The sequence below is a fragment of the Ammospiza caudacuta genome, chromosome 10 (assembly GCF_027887145.1).
Source record: "Ammospiza caudacuta isolate bAmmCau1 chromosome 10, bAmmCau1.pri, whole genome shotgun sequence".
Taxonomy (NCBI): Eukaryota; Metazoa; Chordata; class Aves; order Passeriformes; family Passerellidae; genus Ammospiza; species Ammospiza caudacuta.
Window position 1 is genome coordinate 27982799 of NC_080602.1, and position 22999 is coordinate 28005797.

At 64.3% G+C, this 22999-nt stretch overlaps 5 protein-coding genes across 9 annotated transcripts; all 5 read left to right on the forward strand.

Annotated features, from left to right (window-relative positions):
- Positions 1-613: 613 nt before the first annotated feature.
- On the forward strand, positions 614-7082 carry TTLL13 (tubulin tyrosine ligase like 13). Its single transcript, XM_058811573.1, has 12 exons — positions 614-723; positions 1159-1289; positions 1654-1810; positions 1998-2141; positions 2707-2792; positions 2901-3126; positions 3489-3673; positions 4254-4442; positions 4904-5036; positions 5354-5527; positions 5804-6155; positions 6670-7082. Exons 1-12 carry the CDS (start codon positions 631-633, stop codon positions 6912-6914), a joined length of 2115 nt encoding a protein of 704 aa, XP_058667556.1. The 5' UTR covers positions 614-630; the 3' UTR covers positions 6915-7082.
- Positions 7083-7240: 158 nt separating this feature from the next.
- NGRN (neugrin, neurite outgrowth associated) lies at positions 7241-7905 on the forward strand. Its single transcript, XM_058811108.1, has 3 exons — positions 7241-7376; positions 7442-7552; positions 7629-7905. Exons 1-3 carry the CDS (start codon positions 7252-7254, stop codon positions 7903-7905), a joined length of 513 nt encoding a protein of 170 aa, XP_058667091.1. The 5' UTR covers positions 7241-7251.
- Positions 7906-7938: 33 nt separating this feature from the next.
- Positions 7939-9557, forward strand: HDDC3 (HD domain containing 3). Its single transcript, XM_058811729.1, has 4 exons — positions 7939-8107; positions 8617-8672; positions 8756-8996; positions 9384-9557. Exons 1-4 carry the CDS (start codon positions 7975-7977, stop codon positions 9512-9514), a joined length of 561 nt encoding a protein of 186 aa, XP_058667712.1. The 5' UTR covers positions 7939-7974; the 3' UTR covers positions 9515-9557.
- A 57-nt stretch (positions 9558-9614) lies between these two features.
- VPS33B (VPS33B late endosome and lysosome associated) lies at positions 9615-16849 on the forward strand. 2 transcript variants are annotated; one of them, XM_058811408.1, is made up of 23 exons: positions 9615-9757; positions 9913-9993; positions 10064-10125; positions 10201-10250; positions 10367-10434; positions 10628-10673; positions 10971-11065; positions 11360-11464; positions 11755-11851; positions 11949-12026; positions 12333-12406; positions 13260-13346; positions 13868-13958; positions 14132-14206; positions 14477-14541; positions 14661-14715; positions 14793-14839; positions 15118-15250; positions 15502-15575; positions 16063-16164; positions 16322-16397; positions 16487-16603; positions 16728-16849. In XM_058811408.1, exons 1-23 carry the CDS (start codon positions 9662-9664, stop codon positions 16805-16807), a joined length of 1854 nt encoding a protein of 617 aa, XP_058667391.1. In that variant the 5' UTR covers positions 9615-9661; the 3' UTR covers positions 16808-16849. The 2 variants fall into 2 exon arrangements, with proteins under 2 accessions (XP_058667391.1, XP_058667392.1); XM_058811409.1 differs by having other exon boundaries at positions 9633-9757; positions 10067-10125.
- A 146-nt stretch (positions 16850-16995) lies between these two features.
- On the forward strand, positions 16996-22724 carry PRC1 (protein regulator of cytokinesis 1). Of its 4 annotated transcripts, none has more exons than XM_058811494.1 (14): positions 16996-17229; positions 17444-17576; positions 17846-17968; positions 18286-18516; positions 18588-18758; positions 19268-19417; positions 19654-19801; positions 19886-20022; positions 20266-20361; positions 20478-20624; positions 20946-21056; positions 21204-21314; positions 21873-22058; positions 22562-22724. In XM_058811494.1, the coding sequence occupies exons 1-14, from the start codon at positions 17015-17017 to the stop codon at positions 22634-22636; spliced, it is 2034 nt and encodes a 677-aa protein (XP_058667477.1). In that variant the 5' UTR covers positions 16996-17014; the 3' UTR covers positions 22637-22724. The 4 variants fall into 4 exon arrangements, with proteins under 4 accessions (XP_058667477.1, XP_058667480.1, XP_058667478.1 ...); XM_058811497.1 differs by having other exon boundaries at positions 21873-21981; XM_058811495.1 differs by having other exon boundaries at positions 20946-21047.
- The last annotated feature ends 275 nt before the right edge of the window (positions 22725-22999 follow it).

A 22999-nucleotide genomic window follows, 5' to 3' on the forward strand; every position in this document is an offset into this window, starting at 1 on the left:
TGGCTCGGTCGGGCTGCCCGCTGTGCTCTGTGTGCGTGGGGCATCGGGGCTGTCCCCACTCTGTGCCCTGCCCGGTGCCTCGCTGAGCTGCTGTCATCTCGTCTCTATTCCAGTGTCCCCTCCATCAACCTGAGCGGCTGCAAGTACGACAGCGGTAAGTCAGAGGGACGGGGACCCGCAGGCTCCCCAGGCGCTGCCAGCCAGCAGCGCTGCTGGCACCCCGTTCCCGCTGGTTTATTCACTGCTGCCGGAGTTTGTCACACTTTGGACTGAGATTTCTCCCGATTTAAAATGCAACAGCAGCACGAGCCCTCAACATCCCCCACACTCGTGTTTGCCAGCTGTCTGCTAAAATGGGCAAGAGGGGTTGGCCAGATAAAACTGGTGTTCCTGACGCCTTCCAAGGGGTTATGCCAATACCTTGTACCTCTGAGAGGGGAACTGCAGCCCGGAGAGCTGCATGCTCCATCCCTTGGGGTTTGTCAGTTCCTACGTGCAGCCCCTCGGGCAGGGATGTGTTTCACACCCCATCCCCGGTTCCCTGGGGTGTGTCAGCCGCTGCCCGTGGTCCCGGCTGGCCCTGTCACTGCTTGCCTCGGCACAGTGCGGCGGGCGGCGCAGCACTGCGGGATGAAGGAGGCGGCCGAGCACGAGGAGTGGACGGTGTACTGGACGGACAGCACGGTCACTCTGGAGCGCCTCATGGAAATGAAGCGCTTCCAGGTAAACAGAACACTTGCCCAGCAGGCATCGCTCGGGACACAGGGCTGTCTGTGGAACAGAAGCACCCAAAGTGTGCCTTGTGCCATCTGTGCCTCGGCTCCAGGGCATAGGGTCAGATGCCTCTGCTTGTGCCATGTCCCTGGCTGGTGTCATCAGCAGCTCTCAGCAGCTGTGGTGGGAGCAGCAGCGTGCCAGCCCTGTGATGTGCTGTGAAATAAACAGCTCTTAGGCTGCTCCAGGGCTAAGATGGAATAGGCAGATAAATCAGTAGTGAAGCCCAGATAAAGCAAGTCTCACCCCCAGCAGTAGTTCAAGGCAGCCACAGGCCTGGCTTCCCTCTCACTGCTGGTTCTCTGTGCACAGGCTCTCCTCGGGGCTGGGAGAATCCATCCCCGCAGGGCTCCGCTGATCGGGGTTTTTCTGCACCACTTTCAGAAAATCAACCACTTCCCAGGCATGATCGAGCTGTGCCGCAAGGACCTGCTGGCTCGCAACCTGAACCGCATGCTCCGGCTCTTCCCCAAGGAGTACAACATCTTCCCCCGCACGTGGTGCCTGCCAGCAGAGTGAGTGGCGTGGGACAGCGCCCTGGGGACAGGGGACACGGGCAGAGAGGCTGCTGGCCTGCTCTTTCTGGGCACCAGAGCCCAAACCTGCATTGCTTTGGCACACACCGCCCTGACCTCTTCTGCAAACCTCCCAGCAGAGCTGGAGATGTGTGCAGGGAAAAGGAGGGATGGGGAGGCTGGGTCGGGTCACACAGGGACCGATCTGTGACTCCTGCAGATTAGGAATGGGAGTTCAATTCATCCCCTGCAGAAGTTCAGTGTGTGCTGGCCTGCAGCACCATGGTTTCAGTACCCAGCTGTTAGGAGAGAGTTCAGAGGGGTGTTTTTGGCAGCTGGTGATAGTCACCTCTCCCTTGCACAGCTACGGAGATTTCCTTGCCTATAGATCCATGAGGAAAGCAAGAACATACATCTGCAAGCCTGACAACAGCTGCCAGGGAAGAGGGATCTTCATAACCCACCACCCAGAGGAGATCAAGCACGGGGAGCGCATGATCTGCCAGCAGTACATCTCTGAGGTACTGGGATGGTCCTGGGGGAGCATTCCAGCATCCCCCCTGCTCCCCGGGTCTCCTCAGGCCTGCTGGAGGTGTCGGTGTGGCTGTGGCACATCGGGGACACAGACAAAGCTTGTCCCTCTGCTGAGCAGCACAGGCAGAGGAGCAGTTCCTCAGCTCACCCCTGCTCCTGCCTCTTTCCTCTCAGCCCTTCCTCATCGATGGCTTCAAGTTTGACATGCGCATCTACGTGCTGGTCACATCCTGTGACCCACTGAAGATCTTTCTCTACAAGGAGGGCCTGGCCCGGTTTGCCACCATGAGGTACATCGATAACAGCACGAGAAACCTGGTAAAGAGGAAGTTTTAAAAAAACTCATATAGCATCTGTAGGTATCAGTCCTTAACTTGTTCTGGGGGCATTCCAGGCCTTGAAAAGGCAGGTATTGTATTGGGGGTTGCAGGAGTCCCAGCTTGATGCTTTCCTGTCCTTCCTCTATGCTCCTTCCTCCACCTCACAGGAGGTGTTTCAGGAGGGATACTGCATCTACCCCAAGGCCCCACATTGGGGCTGTTCACTGGCATTACTATGGAATCATGGAATTGTTTGCTTGGATGGAACCTTGGAAGGTCTCCAACCTCATGCTGAAACCCTGGTTAACGATAAATTCATGCCTGGTTTCTCAGGGTCTCACCCAATCAGGTTTTGAAAACCTGCAGAGTGAAGCCTCCCCCCACCCCTGGTGTCTCTGGGCAGCATGTTCTGCTTCTGGCCCTGATAAGAATGCTCAGTTCCACACCATTCCTACTCTGCCCATGCTCCAGGCAGAGAAGAACATGGGAGTATCTGCTGGGGCTGTTCCTGTTCTTGCTCAGTGGTTCAGAGTGAACAAACATCTCTTGTGGTTCCCTGCCAGGGTGACATCTGCATGCACCTGACCAATTATGCAATCAACAAACACAATGAAAACTTCAACAAGGACGACATGGTGGGCAGCAAGAGGTACTGGCATGTCCCAGCACTGCAGGAACACTGCCTGGGGACACAGGTTTACCTCAACTTTCCTGGAGTGACACAACTGAGCCCTTACCACCCCCTGTTCCCACACAGGAAACTGTCCACCCTTAACGCCTGGATGGCAAAGCACAACTATGACACATCAAAGCTCTGGGCAGATATTGATGACATTGTTATAAAGACACTGATTTCAGCTCACCCTGTGCTGAAACATCATTACCAGAGCTGTTTCTCCAACCGCACTACTGGCTGTGCCTGCTTTGAAATCCTGGGCTTTGACATTTTGCTGGATAGAAGGCTGAAGCCATGGCTGCTGGAGGTGAGGAAGGTGGAGAGCTCAGAGCTGGGCCACTAGGACAGGGAGTTTGTTTGATTCAAAAGGGCCACCTTGCTCACAGAATTAACTAGGTTCTGAAGCCAAACAACCTGCTGTGAGCAGGATCCAAGAGAACCCATTTCCTGCACACCATCTAACAACAGGGATTTTCCCAAGCCTTCAGACCCCTTGTCCTGGGAGCACCCTGAATTTGTGACAGCTGCCCCCTGTGGGGTGGGGTCCAGTGACCTGTGGCACAAGAGGGGAGGAGAGAGTGCTGTGTGTGGCTCCTGTCTCTGGCAGGGAGCAGAGCATCCCGGGGCGTGGCTGGGGTGCCAGGTGAGGTTACCTGCTTGTCTTGGCAGGTGAACCACTCTCCCAGCTTCAACACAGATTCTCAGCTAGACCATGAGGTGAAGGATGCCCTTCTGTGTGACACCTTCAACCTGATCAATGTGCACGCCTGTGACAGAAAGAAGGTGCTGGAGGAAGACAAGCGGCGGGTAAAGGAGCGGCTCCTGCAGGCGAGTCAGCCTCCCTGGGAGTCCAGGTACTGCTGCTCCCCCACGGTGCTGCAGGTCCCAGTGAGCAAAGAGAGGCACGACAGAGCGGGATAACACCGGGGCTGGCTGTGGAAGCTCCCAGAGCCCGGGGCATTGTGCAGCCTCTGAGCTGTCCCAAGCCATCTGCGTCCTGCAAGGAGGAGCCACGGCTGCTCTCTGGGTGCCAGGAGATCTGTGACACCTTGTGCTCTAGGCCCTGACAGAGCTCTCCCCAAGATGCACCTGCCTGTAATCTCTTTTGCTGGGGATGGGCAGTGCCAGCATCCTGGGCTGGCAGGGATGCTCACATGAGGAACCACAGCCCTGCCTCAGGAACTGGGGATACCCTTCTGCAGGGCAGGGGTCCTTTCCAGGACTGAGGGTTTCTCGTTCCTCTGTCTGCCCTATGTCCTTTCACAAGCCCGTGGTCAGTGAGCCTGCTGCCTGGCAGGCAGGCTGTGGCTCTGTCCAGCTGCCGTTTCCATCAGGAGTCCTGGGACAATCCCGGGACATGCTAGGCACATCAGCCCCGCGCTCTGCCTGTGCCAGAGCCTCCCCCACAGCTCCCTGTGCTCCGTCCCGCTGCAGGCGCAGGGAGCAGGAGAGCAGCCAGGCTGCCTGGCTGGCACAGGCTGAGACCTACGAGAACGAGCACCTGGGGGGCTTCCGACGCATCTACCCGGCACCTGGGACAGAGAAGTACGAGCCATTCTTCCAGCAGAGCAGGTCCCTCTTCCAGGATACAGCAGCATCCAAGGCAAGAGAAGAGCATGCCAGGTACGCTGCTCCTGTGGGAACCCACTTCTCACAGGTGGCATGGAGGCTGCTTGCTCCTGACCCCTTCCTGGGGAGCAACTCTGATGCTTGGCAGGTGTAAGAAAGCGGGGAGAGTGGGAGGGGAAAGGAATGAGCCTGCATGTGCTGGGGCAGCACAGCAAAGTGGCTCCTTTTAGATGGACTCCAGAGAGGAAAGGGCAGTAGTCCATTGACTTTTGGACCGTGGAGACACCGTTTCCCAAATGTCCCCCTCCCTTTTGGCAAATACAGCCTAATCCAAGGGCATCTCTCTTTTTAAAAGTCTCTTTACAAGCTTCCCATTCCCTCTCTTGGCACAGTTCCATTATGGGCTATTCATATAGAACTTGGGCCTGCAGTAAATGTCCCAAGGTTGAAATCTGCCCCAGAGCCCTTTGCAATTGTGGCTCTGAGCAGTGAGTGACTGCGCTGTTGTGTGGCAGGCAGCAGCTGGAGGAGATGCGCCTGAAAAATGAAAAGCTGGAAGCTATCAGGAAGAAGAAAACAGAGAGGAATAAAGGCACAACTCCTACAACCCACCTTTCCTACAGAAGCACCAAGTCATGGGACAGAAAGGTACGTCAGTGTCAGCACTGTCTGTGGGCTCTCTAAGTCACTGATATGGCTCTGGGAGCTGCACTGAGCCATTGGGGCACCCATGGAGCAGAAATTCCAGGTTTGACTCCCTGCCTGAAGTTCAGAGTCAGCAACTTGTGTTGGCACTACTTGCAAGCACCAGTGTTGTGCCTTTCCACTTTGGCTCTCACTGGGATCTCTGTCCCTGCCGGGACTGTAACTGTGCCCAGGGCTGGAGCAGCTCATGGCTGTCTCACCTGTGCATTATCCCAGCTTCAGCTTTGCTATAGCTCAGGTGTGTCTCTGCCGAGGTGCAGCGTGTGCAGTACAACTCCATGAAGCCCCAGAACATTGTGGAACACGAAGAGAAGAGGAGACTGAATGCTCTGCTGCAGCGTGAGAAGCAGATCCGAGGGCTGGGCATCACTGAGCTGCTTTCCCAGCTGCTCCCCACGGCTGAAACCCAGAAACCCTACGTGCTCCAGAGCCAGGTAATGGCACTGCCCACAGCCACCCCACACAGAAGTGGACTGGAGCAGGGTTGGGCAGTGAGCATCTCTGCTGGGGCAGGATGGGGGCTGCTGCAGGCACAGCAGCTGCTGTGCCTTCAGAATGACGAGTCTGGAATGGTGCCGGGGACATAGCTGGGGACAAAGTGCGGGGTGATGCTTCACTGTGCACCTGGGTGTGACTGGAGACTCTTCTTTCCCATCTCCTGCCAAGGCCTACAGAAGTAAGCCGTGGCCATTTTCCTTCCCTCCTTCCAGCTACTGTTTCCCTGGGATGTCATTGAGGAGCACAACGCCCACAAATTAATGATGCTTTTCTCATTCCTGGGAGTCCCAGCTCGGCCCTTGGCACACAGGATTTTACCCAGCCCTGCAGCCCAGGGCCTGCCACAGCACATGGCAGGCCCAGATCCCAAGGACACGGAGACCCTCTGCATTCGAGGCCAGAGCATCCTGTGCCATGCGCGGCGCAGGGGCGGCCGGGCACAGGGCGGGGGCTGGCAGCAGGGCCCGGCGGCGGGGGCGGCGCTCCCCCAGCCCTGCGCCCACCCCCGGGGGCAGCAGCCCAGGGAGCAGTGCCTCCCTGGCACCGCCAGCCAGGCTGAAGGCTGTAAGTACACAACCCTGCCAGGCTGGGAGGAACGGGTGGGCTCCATGGAGCTCTCAGGGATGCTGGGACACTGCTAAGCGGTCACTGTGCTCTGCTTGGGGCACTGGTTACCACTGGAAACCTCTGATGCTTGGAGATCCCATCTGCAGGGACAGGGAAGAACCATGGGTGGTTTCCCAGGATCAAGGGTTGATGTGCAGGCACGGGGGAGTGTGAGAAGCCAGGAAAGTCTAAGAGGTTTTGGAGACGCATTAGGTCCTGGGCGTCAGAGGGGACATGGTGACACAGCATAGCCCCCACTCTCTTCCCAGCACACTACTCCCTGCCTGTGCTCCCACCCTCCAGCCTTGCCCAGCCCAGCTCCCTGGCATCGGCTTCACCCACTCTGCAGCCTCAGGACCCTGAGGAGCAGGGGCAGAGGAGGGGCTGCCAGAACCAAGCCCACGGGGAAGGGCAGTGGGGGCTGCTGAGCTGCAGGCTCTGCACGACCCCACAACCATCTGTGCCGTTGCAGGTAACGCTGGTAGTCGGTCATCCTCCGATGGGGGCAGCTGTCCCCCGACGTCCCCAGCCAGCCCCGAGCAGGCCCCATGTGATGGCACTTCCAGCTGTGCTGTGGAGCTCCCCGCCGCCACTGCCGCGCAGCACACACACACCTCACACCGCGGCAGAGCCTCGTCGTGCCAGTGTGTCACACCACGCCGGCACCTTGCCCCGTGCCACTGCCCCACAGATTCACAGCCTGAAAAGCACAGGTAACACGGCCAGGGGCTCAGCCTTCCGCCCGTGTGTGCTTGCGTAAGAACCAGGACTTGCAGGATGAAACCAGCACAGCTGCTGGCTGCCTCCATCAACTCTGGAGACAGCCGCTGAGCCCCCTGACCAGCACCTGGGCCCAGCACGGCTCCGGCCACCCGCCCCGGCTGCCTTCACCCCTGCCAGGGCCGGAGACTGGTGCTTGTGCCCTGCCCGCTGCACGGCCGCCTGCGCTGAAGCCCTCCGGAGGCCACCTCGCTCAGGACCCGTCGGAAGCGCGCTTCCCCCGCCGGGGCCGCTCCCGCGCCGGCCCCGCCCGTCCCCGGGCCTGTTCCGGGCCATGGCGGGGCTGCTCCGGCGCGCCCTGCGGGCCGCGCCGCTCCTCGCCCGGGTCCCGCGGCGGGCGGCGGCGGCGTGGCCCGGGGACCCGGAGCCGCCGGACCCGGCGCTGGAGGACACGCAGAGGTGCGGAGCGGCCGGGGCGCGGCGGGGCGTGCGGCGGCCCGGGCGCTCACGCGTGTTCCCCGCAGGGCGCGGCGGCGGCGGGCGGCGGCGCGGATGGAGCGGCTGCGGCGGGAGCTGGGCGGGGGGCGCAGAGCCTCCGAGCGCGTCCTGACCTGGCAGGCGATGGAGCAGCTGCGGTGAGCGCGGGGCCGGGCGGGCCGCGCCTGCCGACCGCCTCGGTGAGCGCACCGGTGACCGTGCCCGTGCCCGCAGGTTCCTGCGGCGGGAGCTGCCCGAGGAGTGGCCCTTGGAGCGCCTGGCCGAAGGCTTTGGCGTCAGCACGGACGTGGTGCGGCGGGTGCTGCGGAGCCGCGTCTGTCCCTCTCCGCAACGCCGCCTGCGGCAGGACCAGCGGGCGCTGAGCGCCGCCGCCACGGCACCGGCACCGGCACGGGGGGCGGGGGACGGGCGCGAGGTGCGCGCCCCCGACGGGACGCTGCTGTACCGGCTGCCGCGGGGCTGGGGCGGGCCAGGGCCCGGCGCGCAATAAATGCACTTGGGGCCCGCCTCCGCCTGTGCCGCTTCCGTCGCGCCGGCCGCGGGCTCCGAGACCGCGGGGATGAGCTTCGAGGCCCTGGGAATGGGCTCCGAGGCGGCGCGGCTGCTGGAGGCCGTGGACTTTGCAGCCAGGAAACACAAGGACCAGCGGCGGAAGGATCCCGAGGGCACCCCCTACATCAACCACCCCATCGGTGCGGAACCCCCCGGCACCGCGCCCCGCTCTCGGGAGCCCCCCGCGGCCCTCTCTCCTACCCTGGCACCCCTCCTGCCCCGGCGCGCTGCCAGCCCCCGGGAGCCCCTCGCCCTGGTCCCGGCACACAGCCGTGTCCCTTGTCCCGTGTCCTTGGGCCCGATGGGGGCAGAGCTGCCGAAGCACGGCGGCCCCGGCTCCAGGTGTAGCTGCCGCCCCCCTGTTGCCCTGCCGTGCCTGGGGCCCGCGGGAGCTGCTGAGGGGCCCCCGTGCCGCGGCCGCCCCTGCCGGGCCAGGGGACAGCCCCACCTGGGGGGCACTGCCGGCCCCCGGGACCTTCCAGCCTGCGCGGCCGCGGATCCACCGCGCAGGACGGGCCCGCGGGGTGTGCCCTGCCCAGGGCTGGCCTCGGGGGAGCCTCGCTGCCCACCGTGCGGGGCAGCCCCCGGGTCCGGGCCCGGAGCTGCCTGTTCCTCGCCGCCTCCTCCCACCTTTCCGTTCTCGCTGCAGCCGTGGCCAGGATCCTGGCGCATGAGGCCGGCGTGACGGACATGGTGGTGCTGCAGGTAACGCTTGCCCTGCCCCGCCCCGCCCGCTCCCCGCGGCTCGGCCCGCTCCCCGCAGCCCCCTGGTCCCCTGCTCGCCGCAGGCCGCCCTGCTGCACGACACAGTGGAGGACACGGACACCACGTTCTCGGAGATCGAGGAGCGGTTCGGCGCGGAGGTGCGGCGCGTGGTGGAGGAGGTGACGGACGACAAGAGGCTGCCCAAGATGGAGCGCAAGCGGCTGCAGATCGAGCGCGCTGCCGCCTGCAGCCGCCGCGCCAAGCTGGTCAAGCTGGCGGACAAGCTGCACAACCTGCGGGACCTGAACCGCTGCACCCCGCAAGGTGCCGGGCCCGGGGCCCAGGGGGCGCGGGGAGCACGGCGGCAGTGCAGCGGCACCGGGCACGGGCCCCGCCGGTCCCGGCCCGCAGCGCGGCCGGTGCTGCTGCCTGTGCCGAGGGACAGAGGGCCCCGCGGCCGCGATGGGCCGGGGCGGGAGGCGGGGCCGGTATCAGTGGCGGTGTGTGTGTGCCGGTGTGTGTGTGCCGGCGTGTGTGTGCCGGTGTCAGTGGCGGTGTCAGTGCCGGTGTGTGTGTGTGTGTGTGCCGGTGTCAGTGCCGGTGTGTGTGTGTGTGTGTGCCGGTGTCAGTGCCGGTGTGTGTGTGTGCCGTTGTCTCCGTGGGACCGGGTGGTGCTGGCGGCCGGAAGTGACGTCGCGCGTGTCCCCGCAGGGTGGTCGGAGGAGCGCGTGCAGGAGTACTTCCGGTGGGCGGCGCGCGTGGTGTCGGGGCTGCGCGGGAGCAGCGCGGCCCTGGAGGGGGCGCTGCAGCGCCTGTTCGAGGCGCGCGGCGTGCCCACGTGACCGGGCCGCGCCCGCCTCCGCCAATAATAAACGTGCGCACGGATCGGCGTCTCTGCGTTGCCATGGTATTGCGCGGTTCCGCCGCCGCCGAGTTCCGGCCGCGCCGCGCCCGCGCCCGGGCGTTCCGGTGGCGCCGCGGTCCCCGCCATGGCCCTCGCCGGGCGGCGCGACGCGCCCGAACCGCCGGACTTCGGCATTCTGAAGCGGCTGGCCCGAGACCAGCTCGTCTACCTGCTGGAGCAGGTCCGGAGGCATCCCCCACCGGGACGGGCATCCCTCACCGGGGCGGGCGCTGGGGGTTGGCGGGATCGGCACCGGCCCCGGGCGGGGGTCGGGAGCCGGGGCGGGCGCGGCTCGGGGCAGCCGCCGGGTGCCCGCCCATGCCCGCCTGCCCGCAGCTGCCCGGCAAGAAGGACCTGTTCATCGAGGCCGACCTGATGAGCCCCCTGGACCGCATCGCCAACGTGTCCATCCTGAAGGTACCGCGGGGCCGCTCGGGCCGCCCGCCGCCCGCCGCCGCCCGCGCCCACGCCGCGCCTGTCCCCGCAGCAGCACGACGTGGACAAGCTGTACAAGGTGGAGACGCGGCCGGCCCCCGGCGCCAGCGACCAGTGAGTGCCCGGGCAGGGCAGGGAGGGTCCCGCGGCCCGGCCCGGTACGAGCGGCCCCGGCCCCTCTCGGTGCAGGTTCTGCTTCCTGGTGCGGCCGCGGGTCAGGACCATGAGGTTCATCGCCGGTGAGTGCGGCCGGGCCGGGGCCGGGGCCGGGGCTCCGCCCGAGGGGCTCTGCGGGCCGGGGGCAGCCGGGCCGGGCGGGGGGCGGCTGTGCAGGGGCTCTGCGGGGTGTCCACAGATATCGTCAACGCTGACAAGATGTCGGGCAGGAGCAGGAAGTACAAAATCATCTTCAGCCCCCAGAAGGTCAGTAGGACCCACGGTGATGCCCATTTGCACTTTCCACTCCCCTGTGGGCACCAAAAGTTGTTAGTTTTTAACCCAGAAATGTTTGCGTAAACCCAAGTGTTGTGACACTGGGAAGGCGCTGGGCCCCTGCAGAGCTTTACCTGCTCAGAGCTCGCCTGGCCCTGAGGGTCTCCCTTTCCTTCCCTTGCAGTTCTATGCCTGCGAGATGGTGCTGGAGGAGGAGGGGGTCTTTGGTGGTGAGTGGGGCTGCGGGGCTGGCCCGGGGAGCTGACGCCAGAGGATCCCAGTTACATCCCAGTGCTGGGATCCCCGTGTGGGCAGGGAACACGGCTTCTCTCGAGGCTGGCTGCCAGCCTGCAGGCCAGTGTGTGCCCACGCAGCACAGCCCCTCTCCTCTGCCTGAGGAGAGGAGAGAGGGTCCTGCCCGCGTCCTGTCTGGAGCTCCACAGGCCCTGTTCTGGGGCTGCTGTGATTCCTGGGGCTGTTCCTGCCCAGGGCTGCATCAGTGTCCCCTGTTCCTGTCCCGCACGCAGATGTCACCTGCGACGAATGGTCCTTCTACCTGCTGCCCCTGGATGAGGACATCATTAGCATGGAGCTGCCCGAGTTCTTCCGTGACTATTTTCTGGTCAGTGGGACATGTGGGGGGTGACAGCCCATCCTGTCCCCCTGCCTCTCTGGGGCTGGGGACAGGAGGAGGTGTGTGGTGCCCTGCTCAGCCCTCAGTCTGCTCCCAGGGGCAGCTTTTGCTGGGCAGGGGTGGCTCGGCCCCAGCTGGCCCCTCTGCCCTGCCCGGGCAGCCTCGGGGCAGTTCCCGCTGTGTGCTGGGGATGGAGCTCCCAGCCCTGCCCAGCCCTGCCCTGGCAGCCCTGCCCTGGCAGCCCTGCCCAGGCAGCTGCCCACACTGCCCGCCTGCTCCCAGGAGGGAGATCACCGCTGGATCAACCCCGTCGCCAGAGCCCTGCAGCTGCTCAACTCCCTCTATGGCCCCTTCGGGAAGACCCACGGCATCGGCCGCTGTGCCAAGGTGGGGCTGGCACGGGGGGCTGCGGCTGGCAGGGCCCTGGGCCCCATCAGCCACGGGGCAGCACATCAGAGCCGTCACCGCCCGTGCCACCTCCTGGGCGGGTTTTGGGGGTCCCGTGCGCCAGGGTGGGTAGCGCAGGGGCGGCTGCTGCTCGCTGGGTGCGGTGGAGCCCCCGTGCCCCGAGGGTGGGAGTGTTTGTGCCTGGCCTTGGCCGTCAGCCCCGCTGTGTGCCCGGGCCCTGGCTGGGAGCCCGGGCTGTGCCCTGCGCTGGCACCCTGTGCCCCTCACAGATGAGCTACGAGCTGTGGCGGGACCTGGAGGAGGAGGGCGACGGCGAAGGGCAGGGCAGGAAGCCCGAGATTGGACACGTGTTCCTCATGGACAGAGGTGGGCTGAGGCAGGGGCGGCACATCCCAGAGGGGCAGGAGAGCCCCTGGGGCAGCAGGAGGAGCGGGAGGGCAGCCCGGCCGTGCTCTCCCTGCAGACACCGACTACGTGACAGCGCTCTGCTCCCAGGTGGTCTACGAGGGGCTCGTGGATGACACCTTCCGCATCAAGTGTGGTACGGGGCGAGGGCAGGGCGCGGGCAGCGCGGGCTCTGCACCCACAGAACGGGGCAGAACGGGCTCTGCACTTACTGCATGGGGCTCTGCACTCGCAGCATAGGGCAGAACGGGCTCTGCACTCACAGCACGGGGCTCTGCCCTCACCTGGCCAGCAGGTTTTGTGCAGGTTTGTGCCTGGCATTGTCAGGCATGGTGCTGTTCCCACAGGGACAGTCCCAGTGTGCTGCCTCTTTCAGCAAGGCTCGTGCATGTGGGAATGTTGCTGTGTCTGGGACAAAGCAGCTCTTGGCTTTTCCCTGCAGGCAGTGTGGATTTTGGGCCAGATGTCACCTCTTCTGACAAGAGCATTAAAGTGCTGCTCAATTCCCAGGACAAAGTGAGTCCTCACGAGCCTCGGGGGATCCCTTGGTGGGAGGAGGCAGAGTGAACCATTCCCCGCTAAGGCTGGGCAGGAGTGGCTGGGGCTGCTGGGCCCTGGGAGCATGGTTCAGGCACAGAGAGCACAGAAACGTGGTGCAGCTCCACTCCTGAACCTGTCAGAGTCCCTGCGTGCAGCGCTGTGTCACAGAGGAGTGCTTTAAGGTCACTAGGGGAACCCCAGCACAGGTATGCGCAAAAACAGGTGTAATATAAAAGCTGCAGCTTGACAAAATTCATTGGCAAAGTTCTAAATGGTTAAAGCACACAGATGAAAAAAAATTATAAATCAATCCATCCAAACCAAAATCAACTCAAAAATATCTCCATGGAGGTGGAGGTGGGGAATGAGGGGGGAATCTAAAGGATAGGAAAGGAATACAGCAGACCCTCCTGTTAAGTCACAAAGTTCATAGTAACTTTCCATCCTGGCCACAGTTCAGGTTGGTACTTGGCTATGGAATTTGACAATGAAAATATTACTCCACTTGGGTCTTTATTCAGGTTACAAAAATAATTTTCCCAGGCTGTTCATTAAAAGACAGTAGCTGGTTAGACAGTGCTAGTTCCTAGGAAGAGAGTTTCTGCTGAGCTGGGGGGGACCCTCAGGGCTGACCCTTGAGGAGCTTTTCCCAGACCTGGCATGGCCTGGCTCAGAGGGACATGCTGACAGGGGCTGCTGTGCTGCCAGCCAGGGCTCTGGGGCACGGGTGGCACTGCCAGCGAGCTGTGCGGGGTGTGGGGAGCATTGGCCCGGGCTCTGTCCCGGGGCTGCAGCTGGCCGGGCCCTGGCAGCTGTGCTGCTCGCACAGGTGTTCAGCCAGATCCGGAACGAGCACTTCTCCAACGTCTTCGGCTTCCTGAGCCAGAAGTCACGGAACCTGCAGGCGCAGTACGACGTGAGTGTCACCCTGGCACGCGTGTGGCACTGTCCCTCGTGCAGCCTGGGCACCGCCCCAGTGCAGCCTGGGCACCATCCCCCAGTGCAGCCTGGGCACCATCCCCCAGTGCAGCCTGGGCACAGCCCCAGTGCAGCCTGGGCACCATCCCAGTGCAGCCTGGGCACCGCCCCAGTGCAGCCTGGGCACCATCCCCCAGTGCAGCCTGGGCACCATCCCCCAGTGCAGCCTGGGCACAGCCCCAGTGCAGCCTGGGCACAGCCCCAGTGCAGCCTGGGCACCGCCCCAGTGCAGCCTGGGCACCATCCCAGTGCAGCCTGGGCACCCCCCAGTGCAGCCTGGGCACCGTCCCAGTGCAGCCTGGGCACCATCCCAGTGCAGCCTGGGCACAGCCCCAGTGCAGCCTGGGCATCCCCCAGTGCAGCCTGGGCACCGTCCCAGTGCAGCCTGGGCACAGCCCCAGTGCAGCCTGGGCATCCCCCAGTGCAGCCTGGGCACAGCCCCTGCTCTCCCTCTCGCAGCGGCGCCGGGGCATGGACATCAAGCAGATGAAGGACTTTGTGTCCCAGGAGCTGAAGGGACTGAAGCAGGAGCATCGCCTGCTGAGCCTGCGTAGGACCCGAGGGGCAGGAGGGGCCCTCGGCTGTGCTGCTGGGGCTGGGGGCAAAGCAGGGGCTGGGGGCCCTGGGTGTGCCCAGCAGGATGGGGCAGGGGCTGCTGGCCTGTGCTAGCAGTGCCCGCAGAGCCCTCTCCCCTCAAAGGCACTGTGTCTCTTGGCTGTGTAGATATCGGTGCCTGTGAGTCTATCATGAAAAAGAAAACCAAGCAGGACTTCCAGGAGACCATCAAGGCTGAACACTGTGAGTGCTGCTCCACCGGTGCCTGCCCCACTCTGAGCCACGGCCTCGCTGGCCCCAGGCCCACCCTTGTGCCTGGTGTGCCCTGTGTGGCCCCGTCCTCGCAGCCCCTTCTTTCGGGGGTGTCCCAGGCTCCCCAGTAGGGTCAGGCTGCAGTGTGAGAGAGGGACTGTGGGGTGGGCTGGGGGCCATTCCCTGGGGTGCTGGAAGGGCAGCAGAGCCCAGCAGGCTGGCAGGAGCCCTGGGGTGACGCTGCCCGTGCCCCTGCCACAGCACTGCTGGAGGGCTTTGACATCCGTGAGAGCACCAGCTTCATCGAGGAGCACATCGACCGCCAGGTGAGAGCAGGGGCTGCTGGCTGCAGCAGGAGCACCGTGCTGCCCCCCTGACCCTGCTCCCACAGGTGTATCCCTTAACCCCACTCCCACAGGTGTATCCCTTAACCCCACTCCCACAGGTGTCCCCCGTCGAGAGCCTGCGCCTCATGTGCCTCCTGTCCATCACTGAAAACGGTGAGTGCCGCGCTCTGCGGGGCCAGCAGGGCACCCAGCCCCAGCCTGGCACACAGCTCACCTGCTGCTCCCCGCAGGTCTCATTCCCAAGGACTACCGCTCCCTGAAAACCCAGTACCTGCAGGTGAGCAAGAGCTGGGCCGGGCGGGGTCCCCTCCCCGTGCTCCCGGCCACGAGGGGCTGGGCCCTGGTGCACAGCTGCACGTGAGCCCCAGCACAGCCCCTGCCTGCACAGGCCCAGCACAGCCCCTGCCTGCACAGCCCCCTGAGCCCCAGGCTGCCCCTGCCCTGTGCCTGCTGGGGGCTCTGAGCAGCCTGTGCCCTGCCTCAGGGGGGCCAGCCTGTGTGCTGCCCGTGCTCACAGAGGGCCCACGCTGATCTGATGCTGCTCCCCGCTCACAGAGCTATGGGCCCGAGCACTTGCTGACCTTCCACAACCTGAAGCGCATCGGGCTGCTGACTGAGCAGGCAGCCGGGGAGACGCTGACAGCCGTGGAGAGCAAAGTCAGCAAGCTGGTGACAGACCGTGCTGCAGGTGAGCCAGCCCCTGCGCCGTGTCCTGCAGCCCGGGAAGGGGAGCTGCTGGCCCAGCTCTGGCTGGAGGCACGCGGCCAGCTATGGTGCTGCAGGCAGGGCAGGGCAGGACAGGGGGCTGTGCTCTGGGGCACCGGGGCTGGCAGCACCACGGCCATTCTGCACAGCACACAGCTCTGCACAGCGCTGCCAGCCTGGCTCCGCCGTCCAGACAGAGCCTCCCAAGCTGTTCCTCCTTGACGTGTTTTCCAGGAAAGATCACGGATGCATTCAGTTCTTTGGCCAGGAAGAGTAATTTCCGAGCCATAAGCAAGAAGCTGGGGTTGGTACGTGCTCAAGGGCTGCTGGCTGGACACAGTGACACAGAGCACAGAGCTGTGCTCAGCCCGTGCCCAGGCTGCAGGCCTGGCAGCCCAGGGGCACACAGCTCAGGCCCAGAGCTGCTGCAGCTGCTCCAGGCAGCCTGGGGACTTCTCCTGGGGCTGGGGGCCACTGCCAGCTCCCCACTCTGCCCTGGCCCTGCGCCCTGCGAGTGCTGGGGCTTTCCTTGCCCCCTTCAGACACTGCAGTGGCGCTGGGCAGGCAGCCCCTGTCCTCCATCCTGGGCAGGGGTCCTAGGCTGCTGGCAAGGTGACATTTCTGGGACATTTCAGGGACATTTCTGTCCCTAGCCCCTGCTGCACAGCCCACCCAGGCCATGTGATGCTGGCTCTGGCACGGTGGGGACAGAGCCGTGCTCCGAATGTCTGTGTCTCCTCACCCCTGCACCTCTGAGGGGGAACGAGGCACCTTTGGTGTCACCTGTCACTGCAGATCCCTCGGCTGGATGGCGAGTATGACCTCAAAATGCCTCGGGACATGGCCTATGTCTTTGGCGGGGCCTACGTACCCCTGAGCTGCAAGATCATCGAGCAGGTGAGCTCACCTGCTGCGGGACAGAGCCGGGCACATCCCTTCAGCCCTGCCTCCTTCTGGGGCACCCGGCAGGGTCCCTGTGCCCAGGCCTAGGGCTGGTGGTGGCCGTGTGCCCCGAGAGCCCCCTGAGCAGTGCCCCTGCCGTGCCGTCCCTCAGGTGCTGGAGCGCCGCGGCTGGCAGGGCCTGGAGGAGGTTGTGCGGCTGCTCAACGGCAACGAGTTCTCAGTGTCAGGTAGTGGGGCTGGGGGCGGCGGGGCTGCCCGCTGGCATTCGGCCTCCTCATGGGGGCTGGCATGGCCTACAGCGCCCTTCCCTCTGCAGACAGCGCCGTGGAGGACAACCCCGCCTGGGATTGCCAGCGCGTCATCCTCGCCGTGTTCCTGGGGGGCTGCACCTTCTCCGAGATCGCGGCGCTCCGCTTCCTGGGCAAGGAGAGAGGTACGAGCGGCCCGGGCAGGGCAGGCTCCGTGCTCTGTGCTCCGTGCTCAGGGTGGAGCCCGCGGGCACGGGGCTGGCAGTGCCGGTGCTGCCCGGCTGGGGCACTGACAGGCCTTTCCTGCAGGGTGCAAGTTCATCTTCCTGACCACGGCCATCACCAACAGCGCCCGCATGATGGAGGCCATGATCGAGGCCAAGGCCTGAGCCCTGAGGGCAGCCTGCCAGTAAAGATTCTGCTGACAACGACCCGGCCTGCGCCTGTCTGTGTGCGAGCGCGACCCGCTGGGCAGCCTTGATGCCGGGGCCACGGCGGGCCCGGCGGAAGCCGCGGCTTAGGGCCCGGCGGGGACGCGCGGGGAGCGGCGGGGACGCGCGGGCTCCGCCCGGGCGCAGTCACGGTGCGCTGTCCAAATGCGGCCGCGCGGGGGCGCCGTTACCGCGCAGGGCGCGGCGGCGGTCTCGCTTCGGATTGGCTGGCAGCGCCCAAGGCTCTGCACTGCCATTGGCTGGGGGCGGCTCGGGGGCGCGGCCCGGGTGGCGGTTGTGGGCGGGGCCGCGGCGGCGCGGCAGCCAGTCAGTTTGAATCGGCGGCGCGCAGCGATGGAGCGCGGAGCGGTGAGGAAAAGGTGGGCCACCGGAGCCGGGATAACCGCGAAAACCGGGATAACGGGGGGACACCGGGGCCGGGAACGGGAGCCGGGGCGAACCGGGACTCGGGGCTGGAGCGCGGCGGGGCGGAGGCGCTGCGGAGCGCGGCGGGAGGTGCCGGCGGGACGGGCGGGGCTCGCGGGCTCTCGGGCCCCGGCCCGGCCGTGCCGCTGACGGCCCCGCCGTGCCCAGCGAGGCGCTGGCCAACGAGGCCGTGTCCTGCCTGAACCGCGCCTTGGCCGCGCTGCGGGACATCTGGGAGGAGATCGGCATTCCCGAGGAGCAGCGCCTGGAGCGCACGGACGTCGTCAGGAAGCACATCAAGGTGAGGGCCGCCGGTTCTTCTGTTGGGCCGCGCACCTGCTGCCTGCAGCGGCAGCCCGCGGCCCGAGCGGCTCGGCCTGAGCCCACCCAGCGCCGCTCTCTCGGGGCTCAGCACGGGGCCGGGGCTGCCGCGAGCGCCGGGGGTCCCTGCCCGGCTGTTGCCGCGCTCCCCACACCCGCTCTGGCCGAGCCGCGGGTCCCTCTCCGTGGTCCCGCTGCCCTGCCCGCCCTCAGTTCCCACGCCCTGCCTCTAACCACACCCGTGTGCAGAGCCTCCTGGACATGATGGTGGCGGAGGAGGAAAGCCTGAAGGAGCGTCTGCTGAAGAGCATCGCCGTGTGCAGGAAGGAGCTGGACACCCTGTGCCGGGAGCTCCAGCTGGGCCCCTTTGAGGTGAGGCGGGGGATCCTGGGCTCTGCCTGGGTGTCCCAAGAGGCCAGAGCTCAGAAGGCAAATATCTATTCAGAACTGCTTTTCTGGGTGCTTGGTAGAGGCGAGAGCTTTGTGGCTCCTCACAGGCCAGGCATTGGGAGGTGGCTGTGTGGTGCTCTCCAGCACCTTGTTTGGCGTGTTGCTGGTGTTCATGCACCTCCCTGGGAAACATCTCACTTATACCCAGGCCTGGTGGCCCCGTGTTTGTATAAAAACTCCCAAGCATGAGCCGGGTGCTGGAGAAGTGTGGAACAGAGCTGATTTCTGGCCTCTTGCAGACGGAGGAAAGTACCATCCTGCAGATGGAGAAGAACCTGCGCACGTGTGTGGAGGTCCTGCAGAAGCAGAAGCGGGACCGTAAGCAGGAGCTGAAGGCCCTGCAGGAGCAGGACCGGGCCCTGTGTGACATCCTGTGCACAGCCCTGTTCTCCATCGACACCGGCAGCGTGCCCAGCCTGGACGACCTGGACCGCTACCGGCGCCACGTGGCCTCCCTCAACACCCTGAAGGTGAGCCTGGGGCTCAGGGGTCACTGAGGCGCCCACAGGGGGCCCTGGTTCTGACACTGCACCCACCCCAGGAGCAAAGGCGGGAAGAATTTGTCAGCAACAAGCGTCAGATCGTTCTGCTCATGGAGGAGCTGGACCACACCCCGGACACCAGCTTCGAGCGGGACGTGGTGTGTGAGGATGAGGAGGCGTTCTGCCTGTCCGAGGACAACATCAGGGCCCTCCAGAACCTGCTGCAGCAGGTATGCAGCGCTCTGGGCCAGTGCTGGGGCTGCCACCGCGATGTAAGAGCAGCCGCTGGGTTCTGGCAAGGCTGCTGTGTGTTAGAGCACGCTTCCAGGGGCACCGAGGGGCTCTCGTGTGCCATCGTGTGTTGCAGTTTGAATTGCTGCTAGTAAATTCCAGGGTAAAGAAGCAAAAGAGGCTTTGGCATAATATCCATAGATGTTTAATTCAGCCGTGCTGTGAGATGTTCTCCTCTCCCACACACACCCCCCCAAGGTGCCCCTCTCCCCCATTGGCCTCCCGGCTGACCTTGGTCTCCAGGCAGTATCGAGCTGAGGCTCTATCAGGGAAAAGGGAGGGAGAGCCTCAGGAGCACCTGTGTTGAGGCATAGGAACAGGGGAAGGAGCCAGTGGGGTGTAGCTTAGGAGAAGCCCCTGCACAGCGGTGAGGCTCAGTGGGTGCAGCAGAGCCGGAGGCTGCGCTGACCCCACGCTCCCCTTCCCTCCCCTTCCCTCCCGTGTGCAGCTGGAACGGCGGCGGGCCCTGAACGAGGCGCTGTGCGCAGAGCTGCGCTCGCGGATCCTGGCGCTCTGGGAGCGGCTGCAGATCCCGCAGGAGCAGAGAGACTCCTCGGCCGTGCACCTGGCCGGCTCCAGAGCCCGCACCAGGAGAGCTGTAAGACCCTGCGGTGCTCACGGGGCAGGGCTGGGGCAGCAGCCCCGGGGGCTCTCGTGCTCCTGGCTGCTTGGTGAGGGCTGAGGGGAGCGGGGAAATTCTGCCTTTGTGGAGGGAGGAGCTGGAGGCTGGTGCTGCAGCTGCCTCCTCTAGAGAGCGGCTCACGCTGAAGATGAACCCTGTTCTCCCCCCTGTTCTCCCCTCTCCTCGCTGACCTTGCTCTGCTCCCGGGGCAGCTGCAGCAGGAGGTGGACCGTCTGGAGGAGCTGAAGCTGCAGAACATGAAATCCGTCATCCACGCCATCCGGGCAGAGCTGGCTGACTACTGGGACAAATGCTTCTACAGCCAAGAGCAGAGGGAAAGGTTCAGCCCCTTCTATGATGGTGGGTGCTGGCTGGGCAGGCAGATGTGGGGAGGGATCCCAGGGCTTCCAGCAGCCCCCTGACCTGGCTCTTGTGCCCCTCCAGAGGATTATACAGAGACCCTGCTTGAGCTGCATGACGCTGAGGTGGGAAAGATGAAGATCCACTATGAAAGACACAAAGATCTGTTTCAGGCTGTTCAGAAGTGGGAGGAGAACTGGAAGCTGTTCCTGGAGCTGGAGGTATTGTCTGGGCAGGAGCATGGGGAGCCGTGGGTCAGGGTGTGCCTCTGCTCCCCTGGGACAGTGCTCTGGAAAGAGCAGGGAGCCACTGGGGAGCCAGGGCGGGCCAGTGCAGGGATGAGGTGCTGTGTTTCGAGCACTGGGGTGTTTGTGCAGGGCTGGCTCCTCTGGGGCCTTCGCCATGTGAGGTTGAGGGGTTTGGGTGGTGTGTCTGTGCCTCTCCTGACCACCCTTCTCTACCAGAGTAAAGCAAATGACCCCAGTCGCTTCACCAATCGAGGAGGAAACCTTCTGAAGGAGGAGAAGCAGCGAGCAAAGCTGCAGAAGACGCTGTCCAGGGTAGGTCCAGCCCTGGGGAAGGACCTGTGGTCCCACTGACAGAGGAAAAGGGATCCTTGGGTGTGGGGACATCTGCGGTCAGGGCAGCCCCTACACTGCCCTCGTGTCCTGATCAGCTGCAGGAGGACCTGGAGAGGAAGGTCCAGACCTGGGAGGAGGAGTTCAAGGGACCTTTCCTGGTGAAGGGGCAGCAGTTCGTGGAATATGTGTCAGAGCAGTGGCAGCAGTACCGGCTGGAGAAGGAGAAGGAGAAGCAGGAGCGGGTGAGTACAGAGCTGAGCGTGTTGGCTCCTGCCTGGGAGTGTCCCTGGCTCCTGCCTGAGAATGCCAGCCTAGGGCTGTCCCTGCTGGGCCCCAGCCACTGCCCTGGGCTCTGCCGGCTCATTCCCAGCTTGGAGGCAGCAGCTGGTGCCCACGGCTGTCACGTCTGAGTGGGCTGAGGTGACGCTTTGCTCTGGCCTTGTGTGACTCTGTGCTGAAGTTCCTGCTGCGTGGCCGTGCCAGGCTGTCAGCAGGGAGCCTGGCGGTGTCACACTGTCAGCAGCCCCCGGTGCTCGGTGTGTGAGTGCAGGCGTGTCCCGCAGCACCTCAAGAAGAGCCGGGAGATGGAGGCGGAGATGCTCTACGGCAGCGCCCCCCGCACGCCCATCAAGCGGCGCATGCTCAGCCCCCACACGCCTGCCAAAGTAAGCAAGGTAAAATGTCCCTGCAGGCGCTGGGCTGGGCCGGGCGTGCCTGGGGCGCAGCCTCGGGCTGGCTCGGCCCCGTGGGGACGGCTCGGCCGCTGCAGCCCAGGGCAAGGGAAGGTGTCCTGTGTGACGCGCGCTCTGCTCTCTGCTCAGCTCCACGGCACCTCCAGCGCCAGCACCGCGTCCAACACCACTGTTCGCTCAGCCCTTGGGGCAGCCCTCTCCCACTCGCCCACCTCTCGGCTGCCTCCCTCCGGGAAGAAGGTGAGGGGCCTTGGGGACTCCCTGCCGGGGCTGGGCTGCAGGGGACAGGTCAGCTGAGGTGGTGCCGCTCTTCTGCTGTCACCCCGTGGTTCGCCGCCTCCCCTGCTGAGCCCGTGGGGGACAGAAGCCCCTGTTTGTCTGCAGTTTGCTCTGTGGGGCTGCTGCCATCCTGCTGGGCTGTTTCTGGGACCTGAGGGAGGAGGAGGAGGGTGCCAGAAAATCTTAGTCCAGCCTATATTTCTAGTGCACCTGTTCCTTAGTGCTGAGCCTGCAGCTTGAGGGACCTTCAAAATGTGTGTGGGCTGCCAGACAGGGCCTGAGGCCTATGGCAGGGGAGGGGAACAAGATGGGCTTTAAAGTCCCTTCCCACCCACACCATTGCAGGACTCTGTGGTTCTGTGCTGTATGTTTCAGGGGCCAGAATTGGAGCGCAGAGTCTGGAGAGCAGCCGGAGCCTGACCCTGCTCTGGCTCTTCAGAGGGGAGGGCGCTACAGGTGCCCCAGCTCTCCTGCCTGTGCTCAGCTCCTGCATCCCGTAACTGTCACCTCTCCCCACAGTTCAGCCGGGCCCGGACCCCCACCCGGCCGGCAGTGAAGCCCCCCCGACGCAGGCTGAGGGAGCAGAACAAGGAGAACGCGTTGCAGCTGGACAGAACCACCCTGAGTGGTGGGTGCACCCCCAGAGCCCCTGCCCAGCATAACCACAGCGTTAGTTCTGTTGCCAGCACCTATTCTGAGTTTGCGGTAATTCACCTCTTCTAACCCCCCTGTCACTGCACAGCACAGGACCTTTGCTCCTCCTGTGTCCCCCCGTGTGTCCCCCTGTGTCCCCTCTGCCCCATGGAGAGCTTCTGGCAGAGCTGGTGGCAGAGGGCCCTGAGCAGCGCTGGGGACAGAGCCGTGCAGGGACAGCTCCAAGGCAGAGCCCCTGCGCGTGGAGTGAGCAGGGGCTCCAGGGGGGCTGCCTTCCTCTCTCAGGGTGGGGGACCCTGGGGACCCGGCACAGCCTCTGTCCTCCCATCAGGCTGGGCTGAGCCAGGGATTTACCATTGTGTGACACTAACAAAACTTTCTACTCTTTATACACTTCAGTAAAGAAAGGCATTAATGTTCACTGGCTACATAATACCATTTGTATTCCATCTCCCTTTGGCGGCCTGCCCTGCCTCTCTCTGTCCCCTCTGAGCTGTGAGGCAGCAGCCCCCTCCCTTCCCTCATCCCGCTCGTTTCCCCGCTTGTTTCCACAGCGCCAACTCTCAAAGGCTTCCAGCTCTGAAAGCATCTCCCGTGTTCTCAACTCCACCACCAACAATGCCGCGTGATGCAGCCCTGCTCCGGCAGCAATGCAGGGCCTGCAGCAGCTCCCGCTCCCGGATAACGCTCCCCTCCGTTGCTGCTTTAGAAATGTGCTTTTATTAAATAAAAAATTTTAGATGTTGTAAATAAAGTCCTTGTACAGCCTCGGCCTCCGGGCGCGTCTGGGGGTCCCTGCGCGGAGCGAGGGAGGCGAGGGCAGCACAGATCCGCGAGGCGCGGCCTGGGGGCTCCCAGCCAATCAGGAGCAGGGCTGCTGCTTTTCCGGCCAAGTCCAGCGGCCTCAATCTGTGCCCGGATTGGCCAAATAAACTGAATTCCGAGCTCTGATTGGCTGAAAGAGCTGGCGCTTCAATCCATGAGGTGATTGG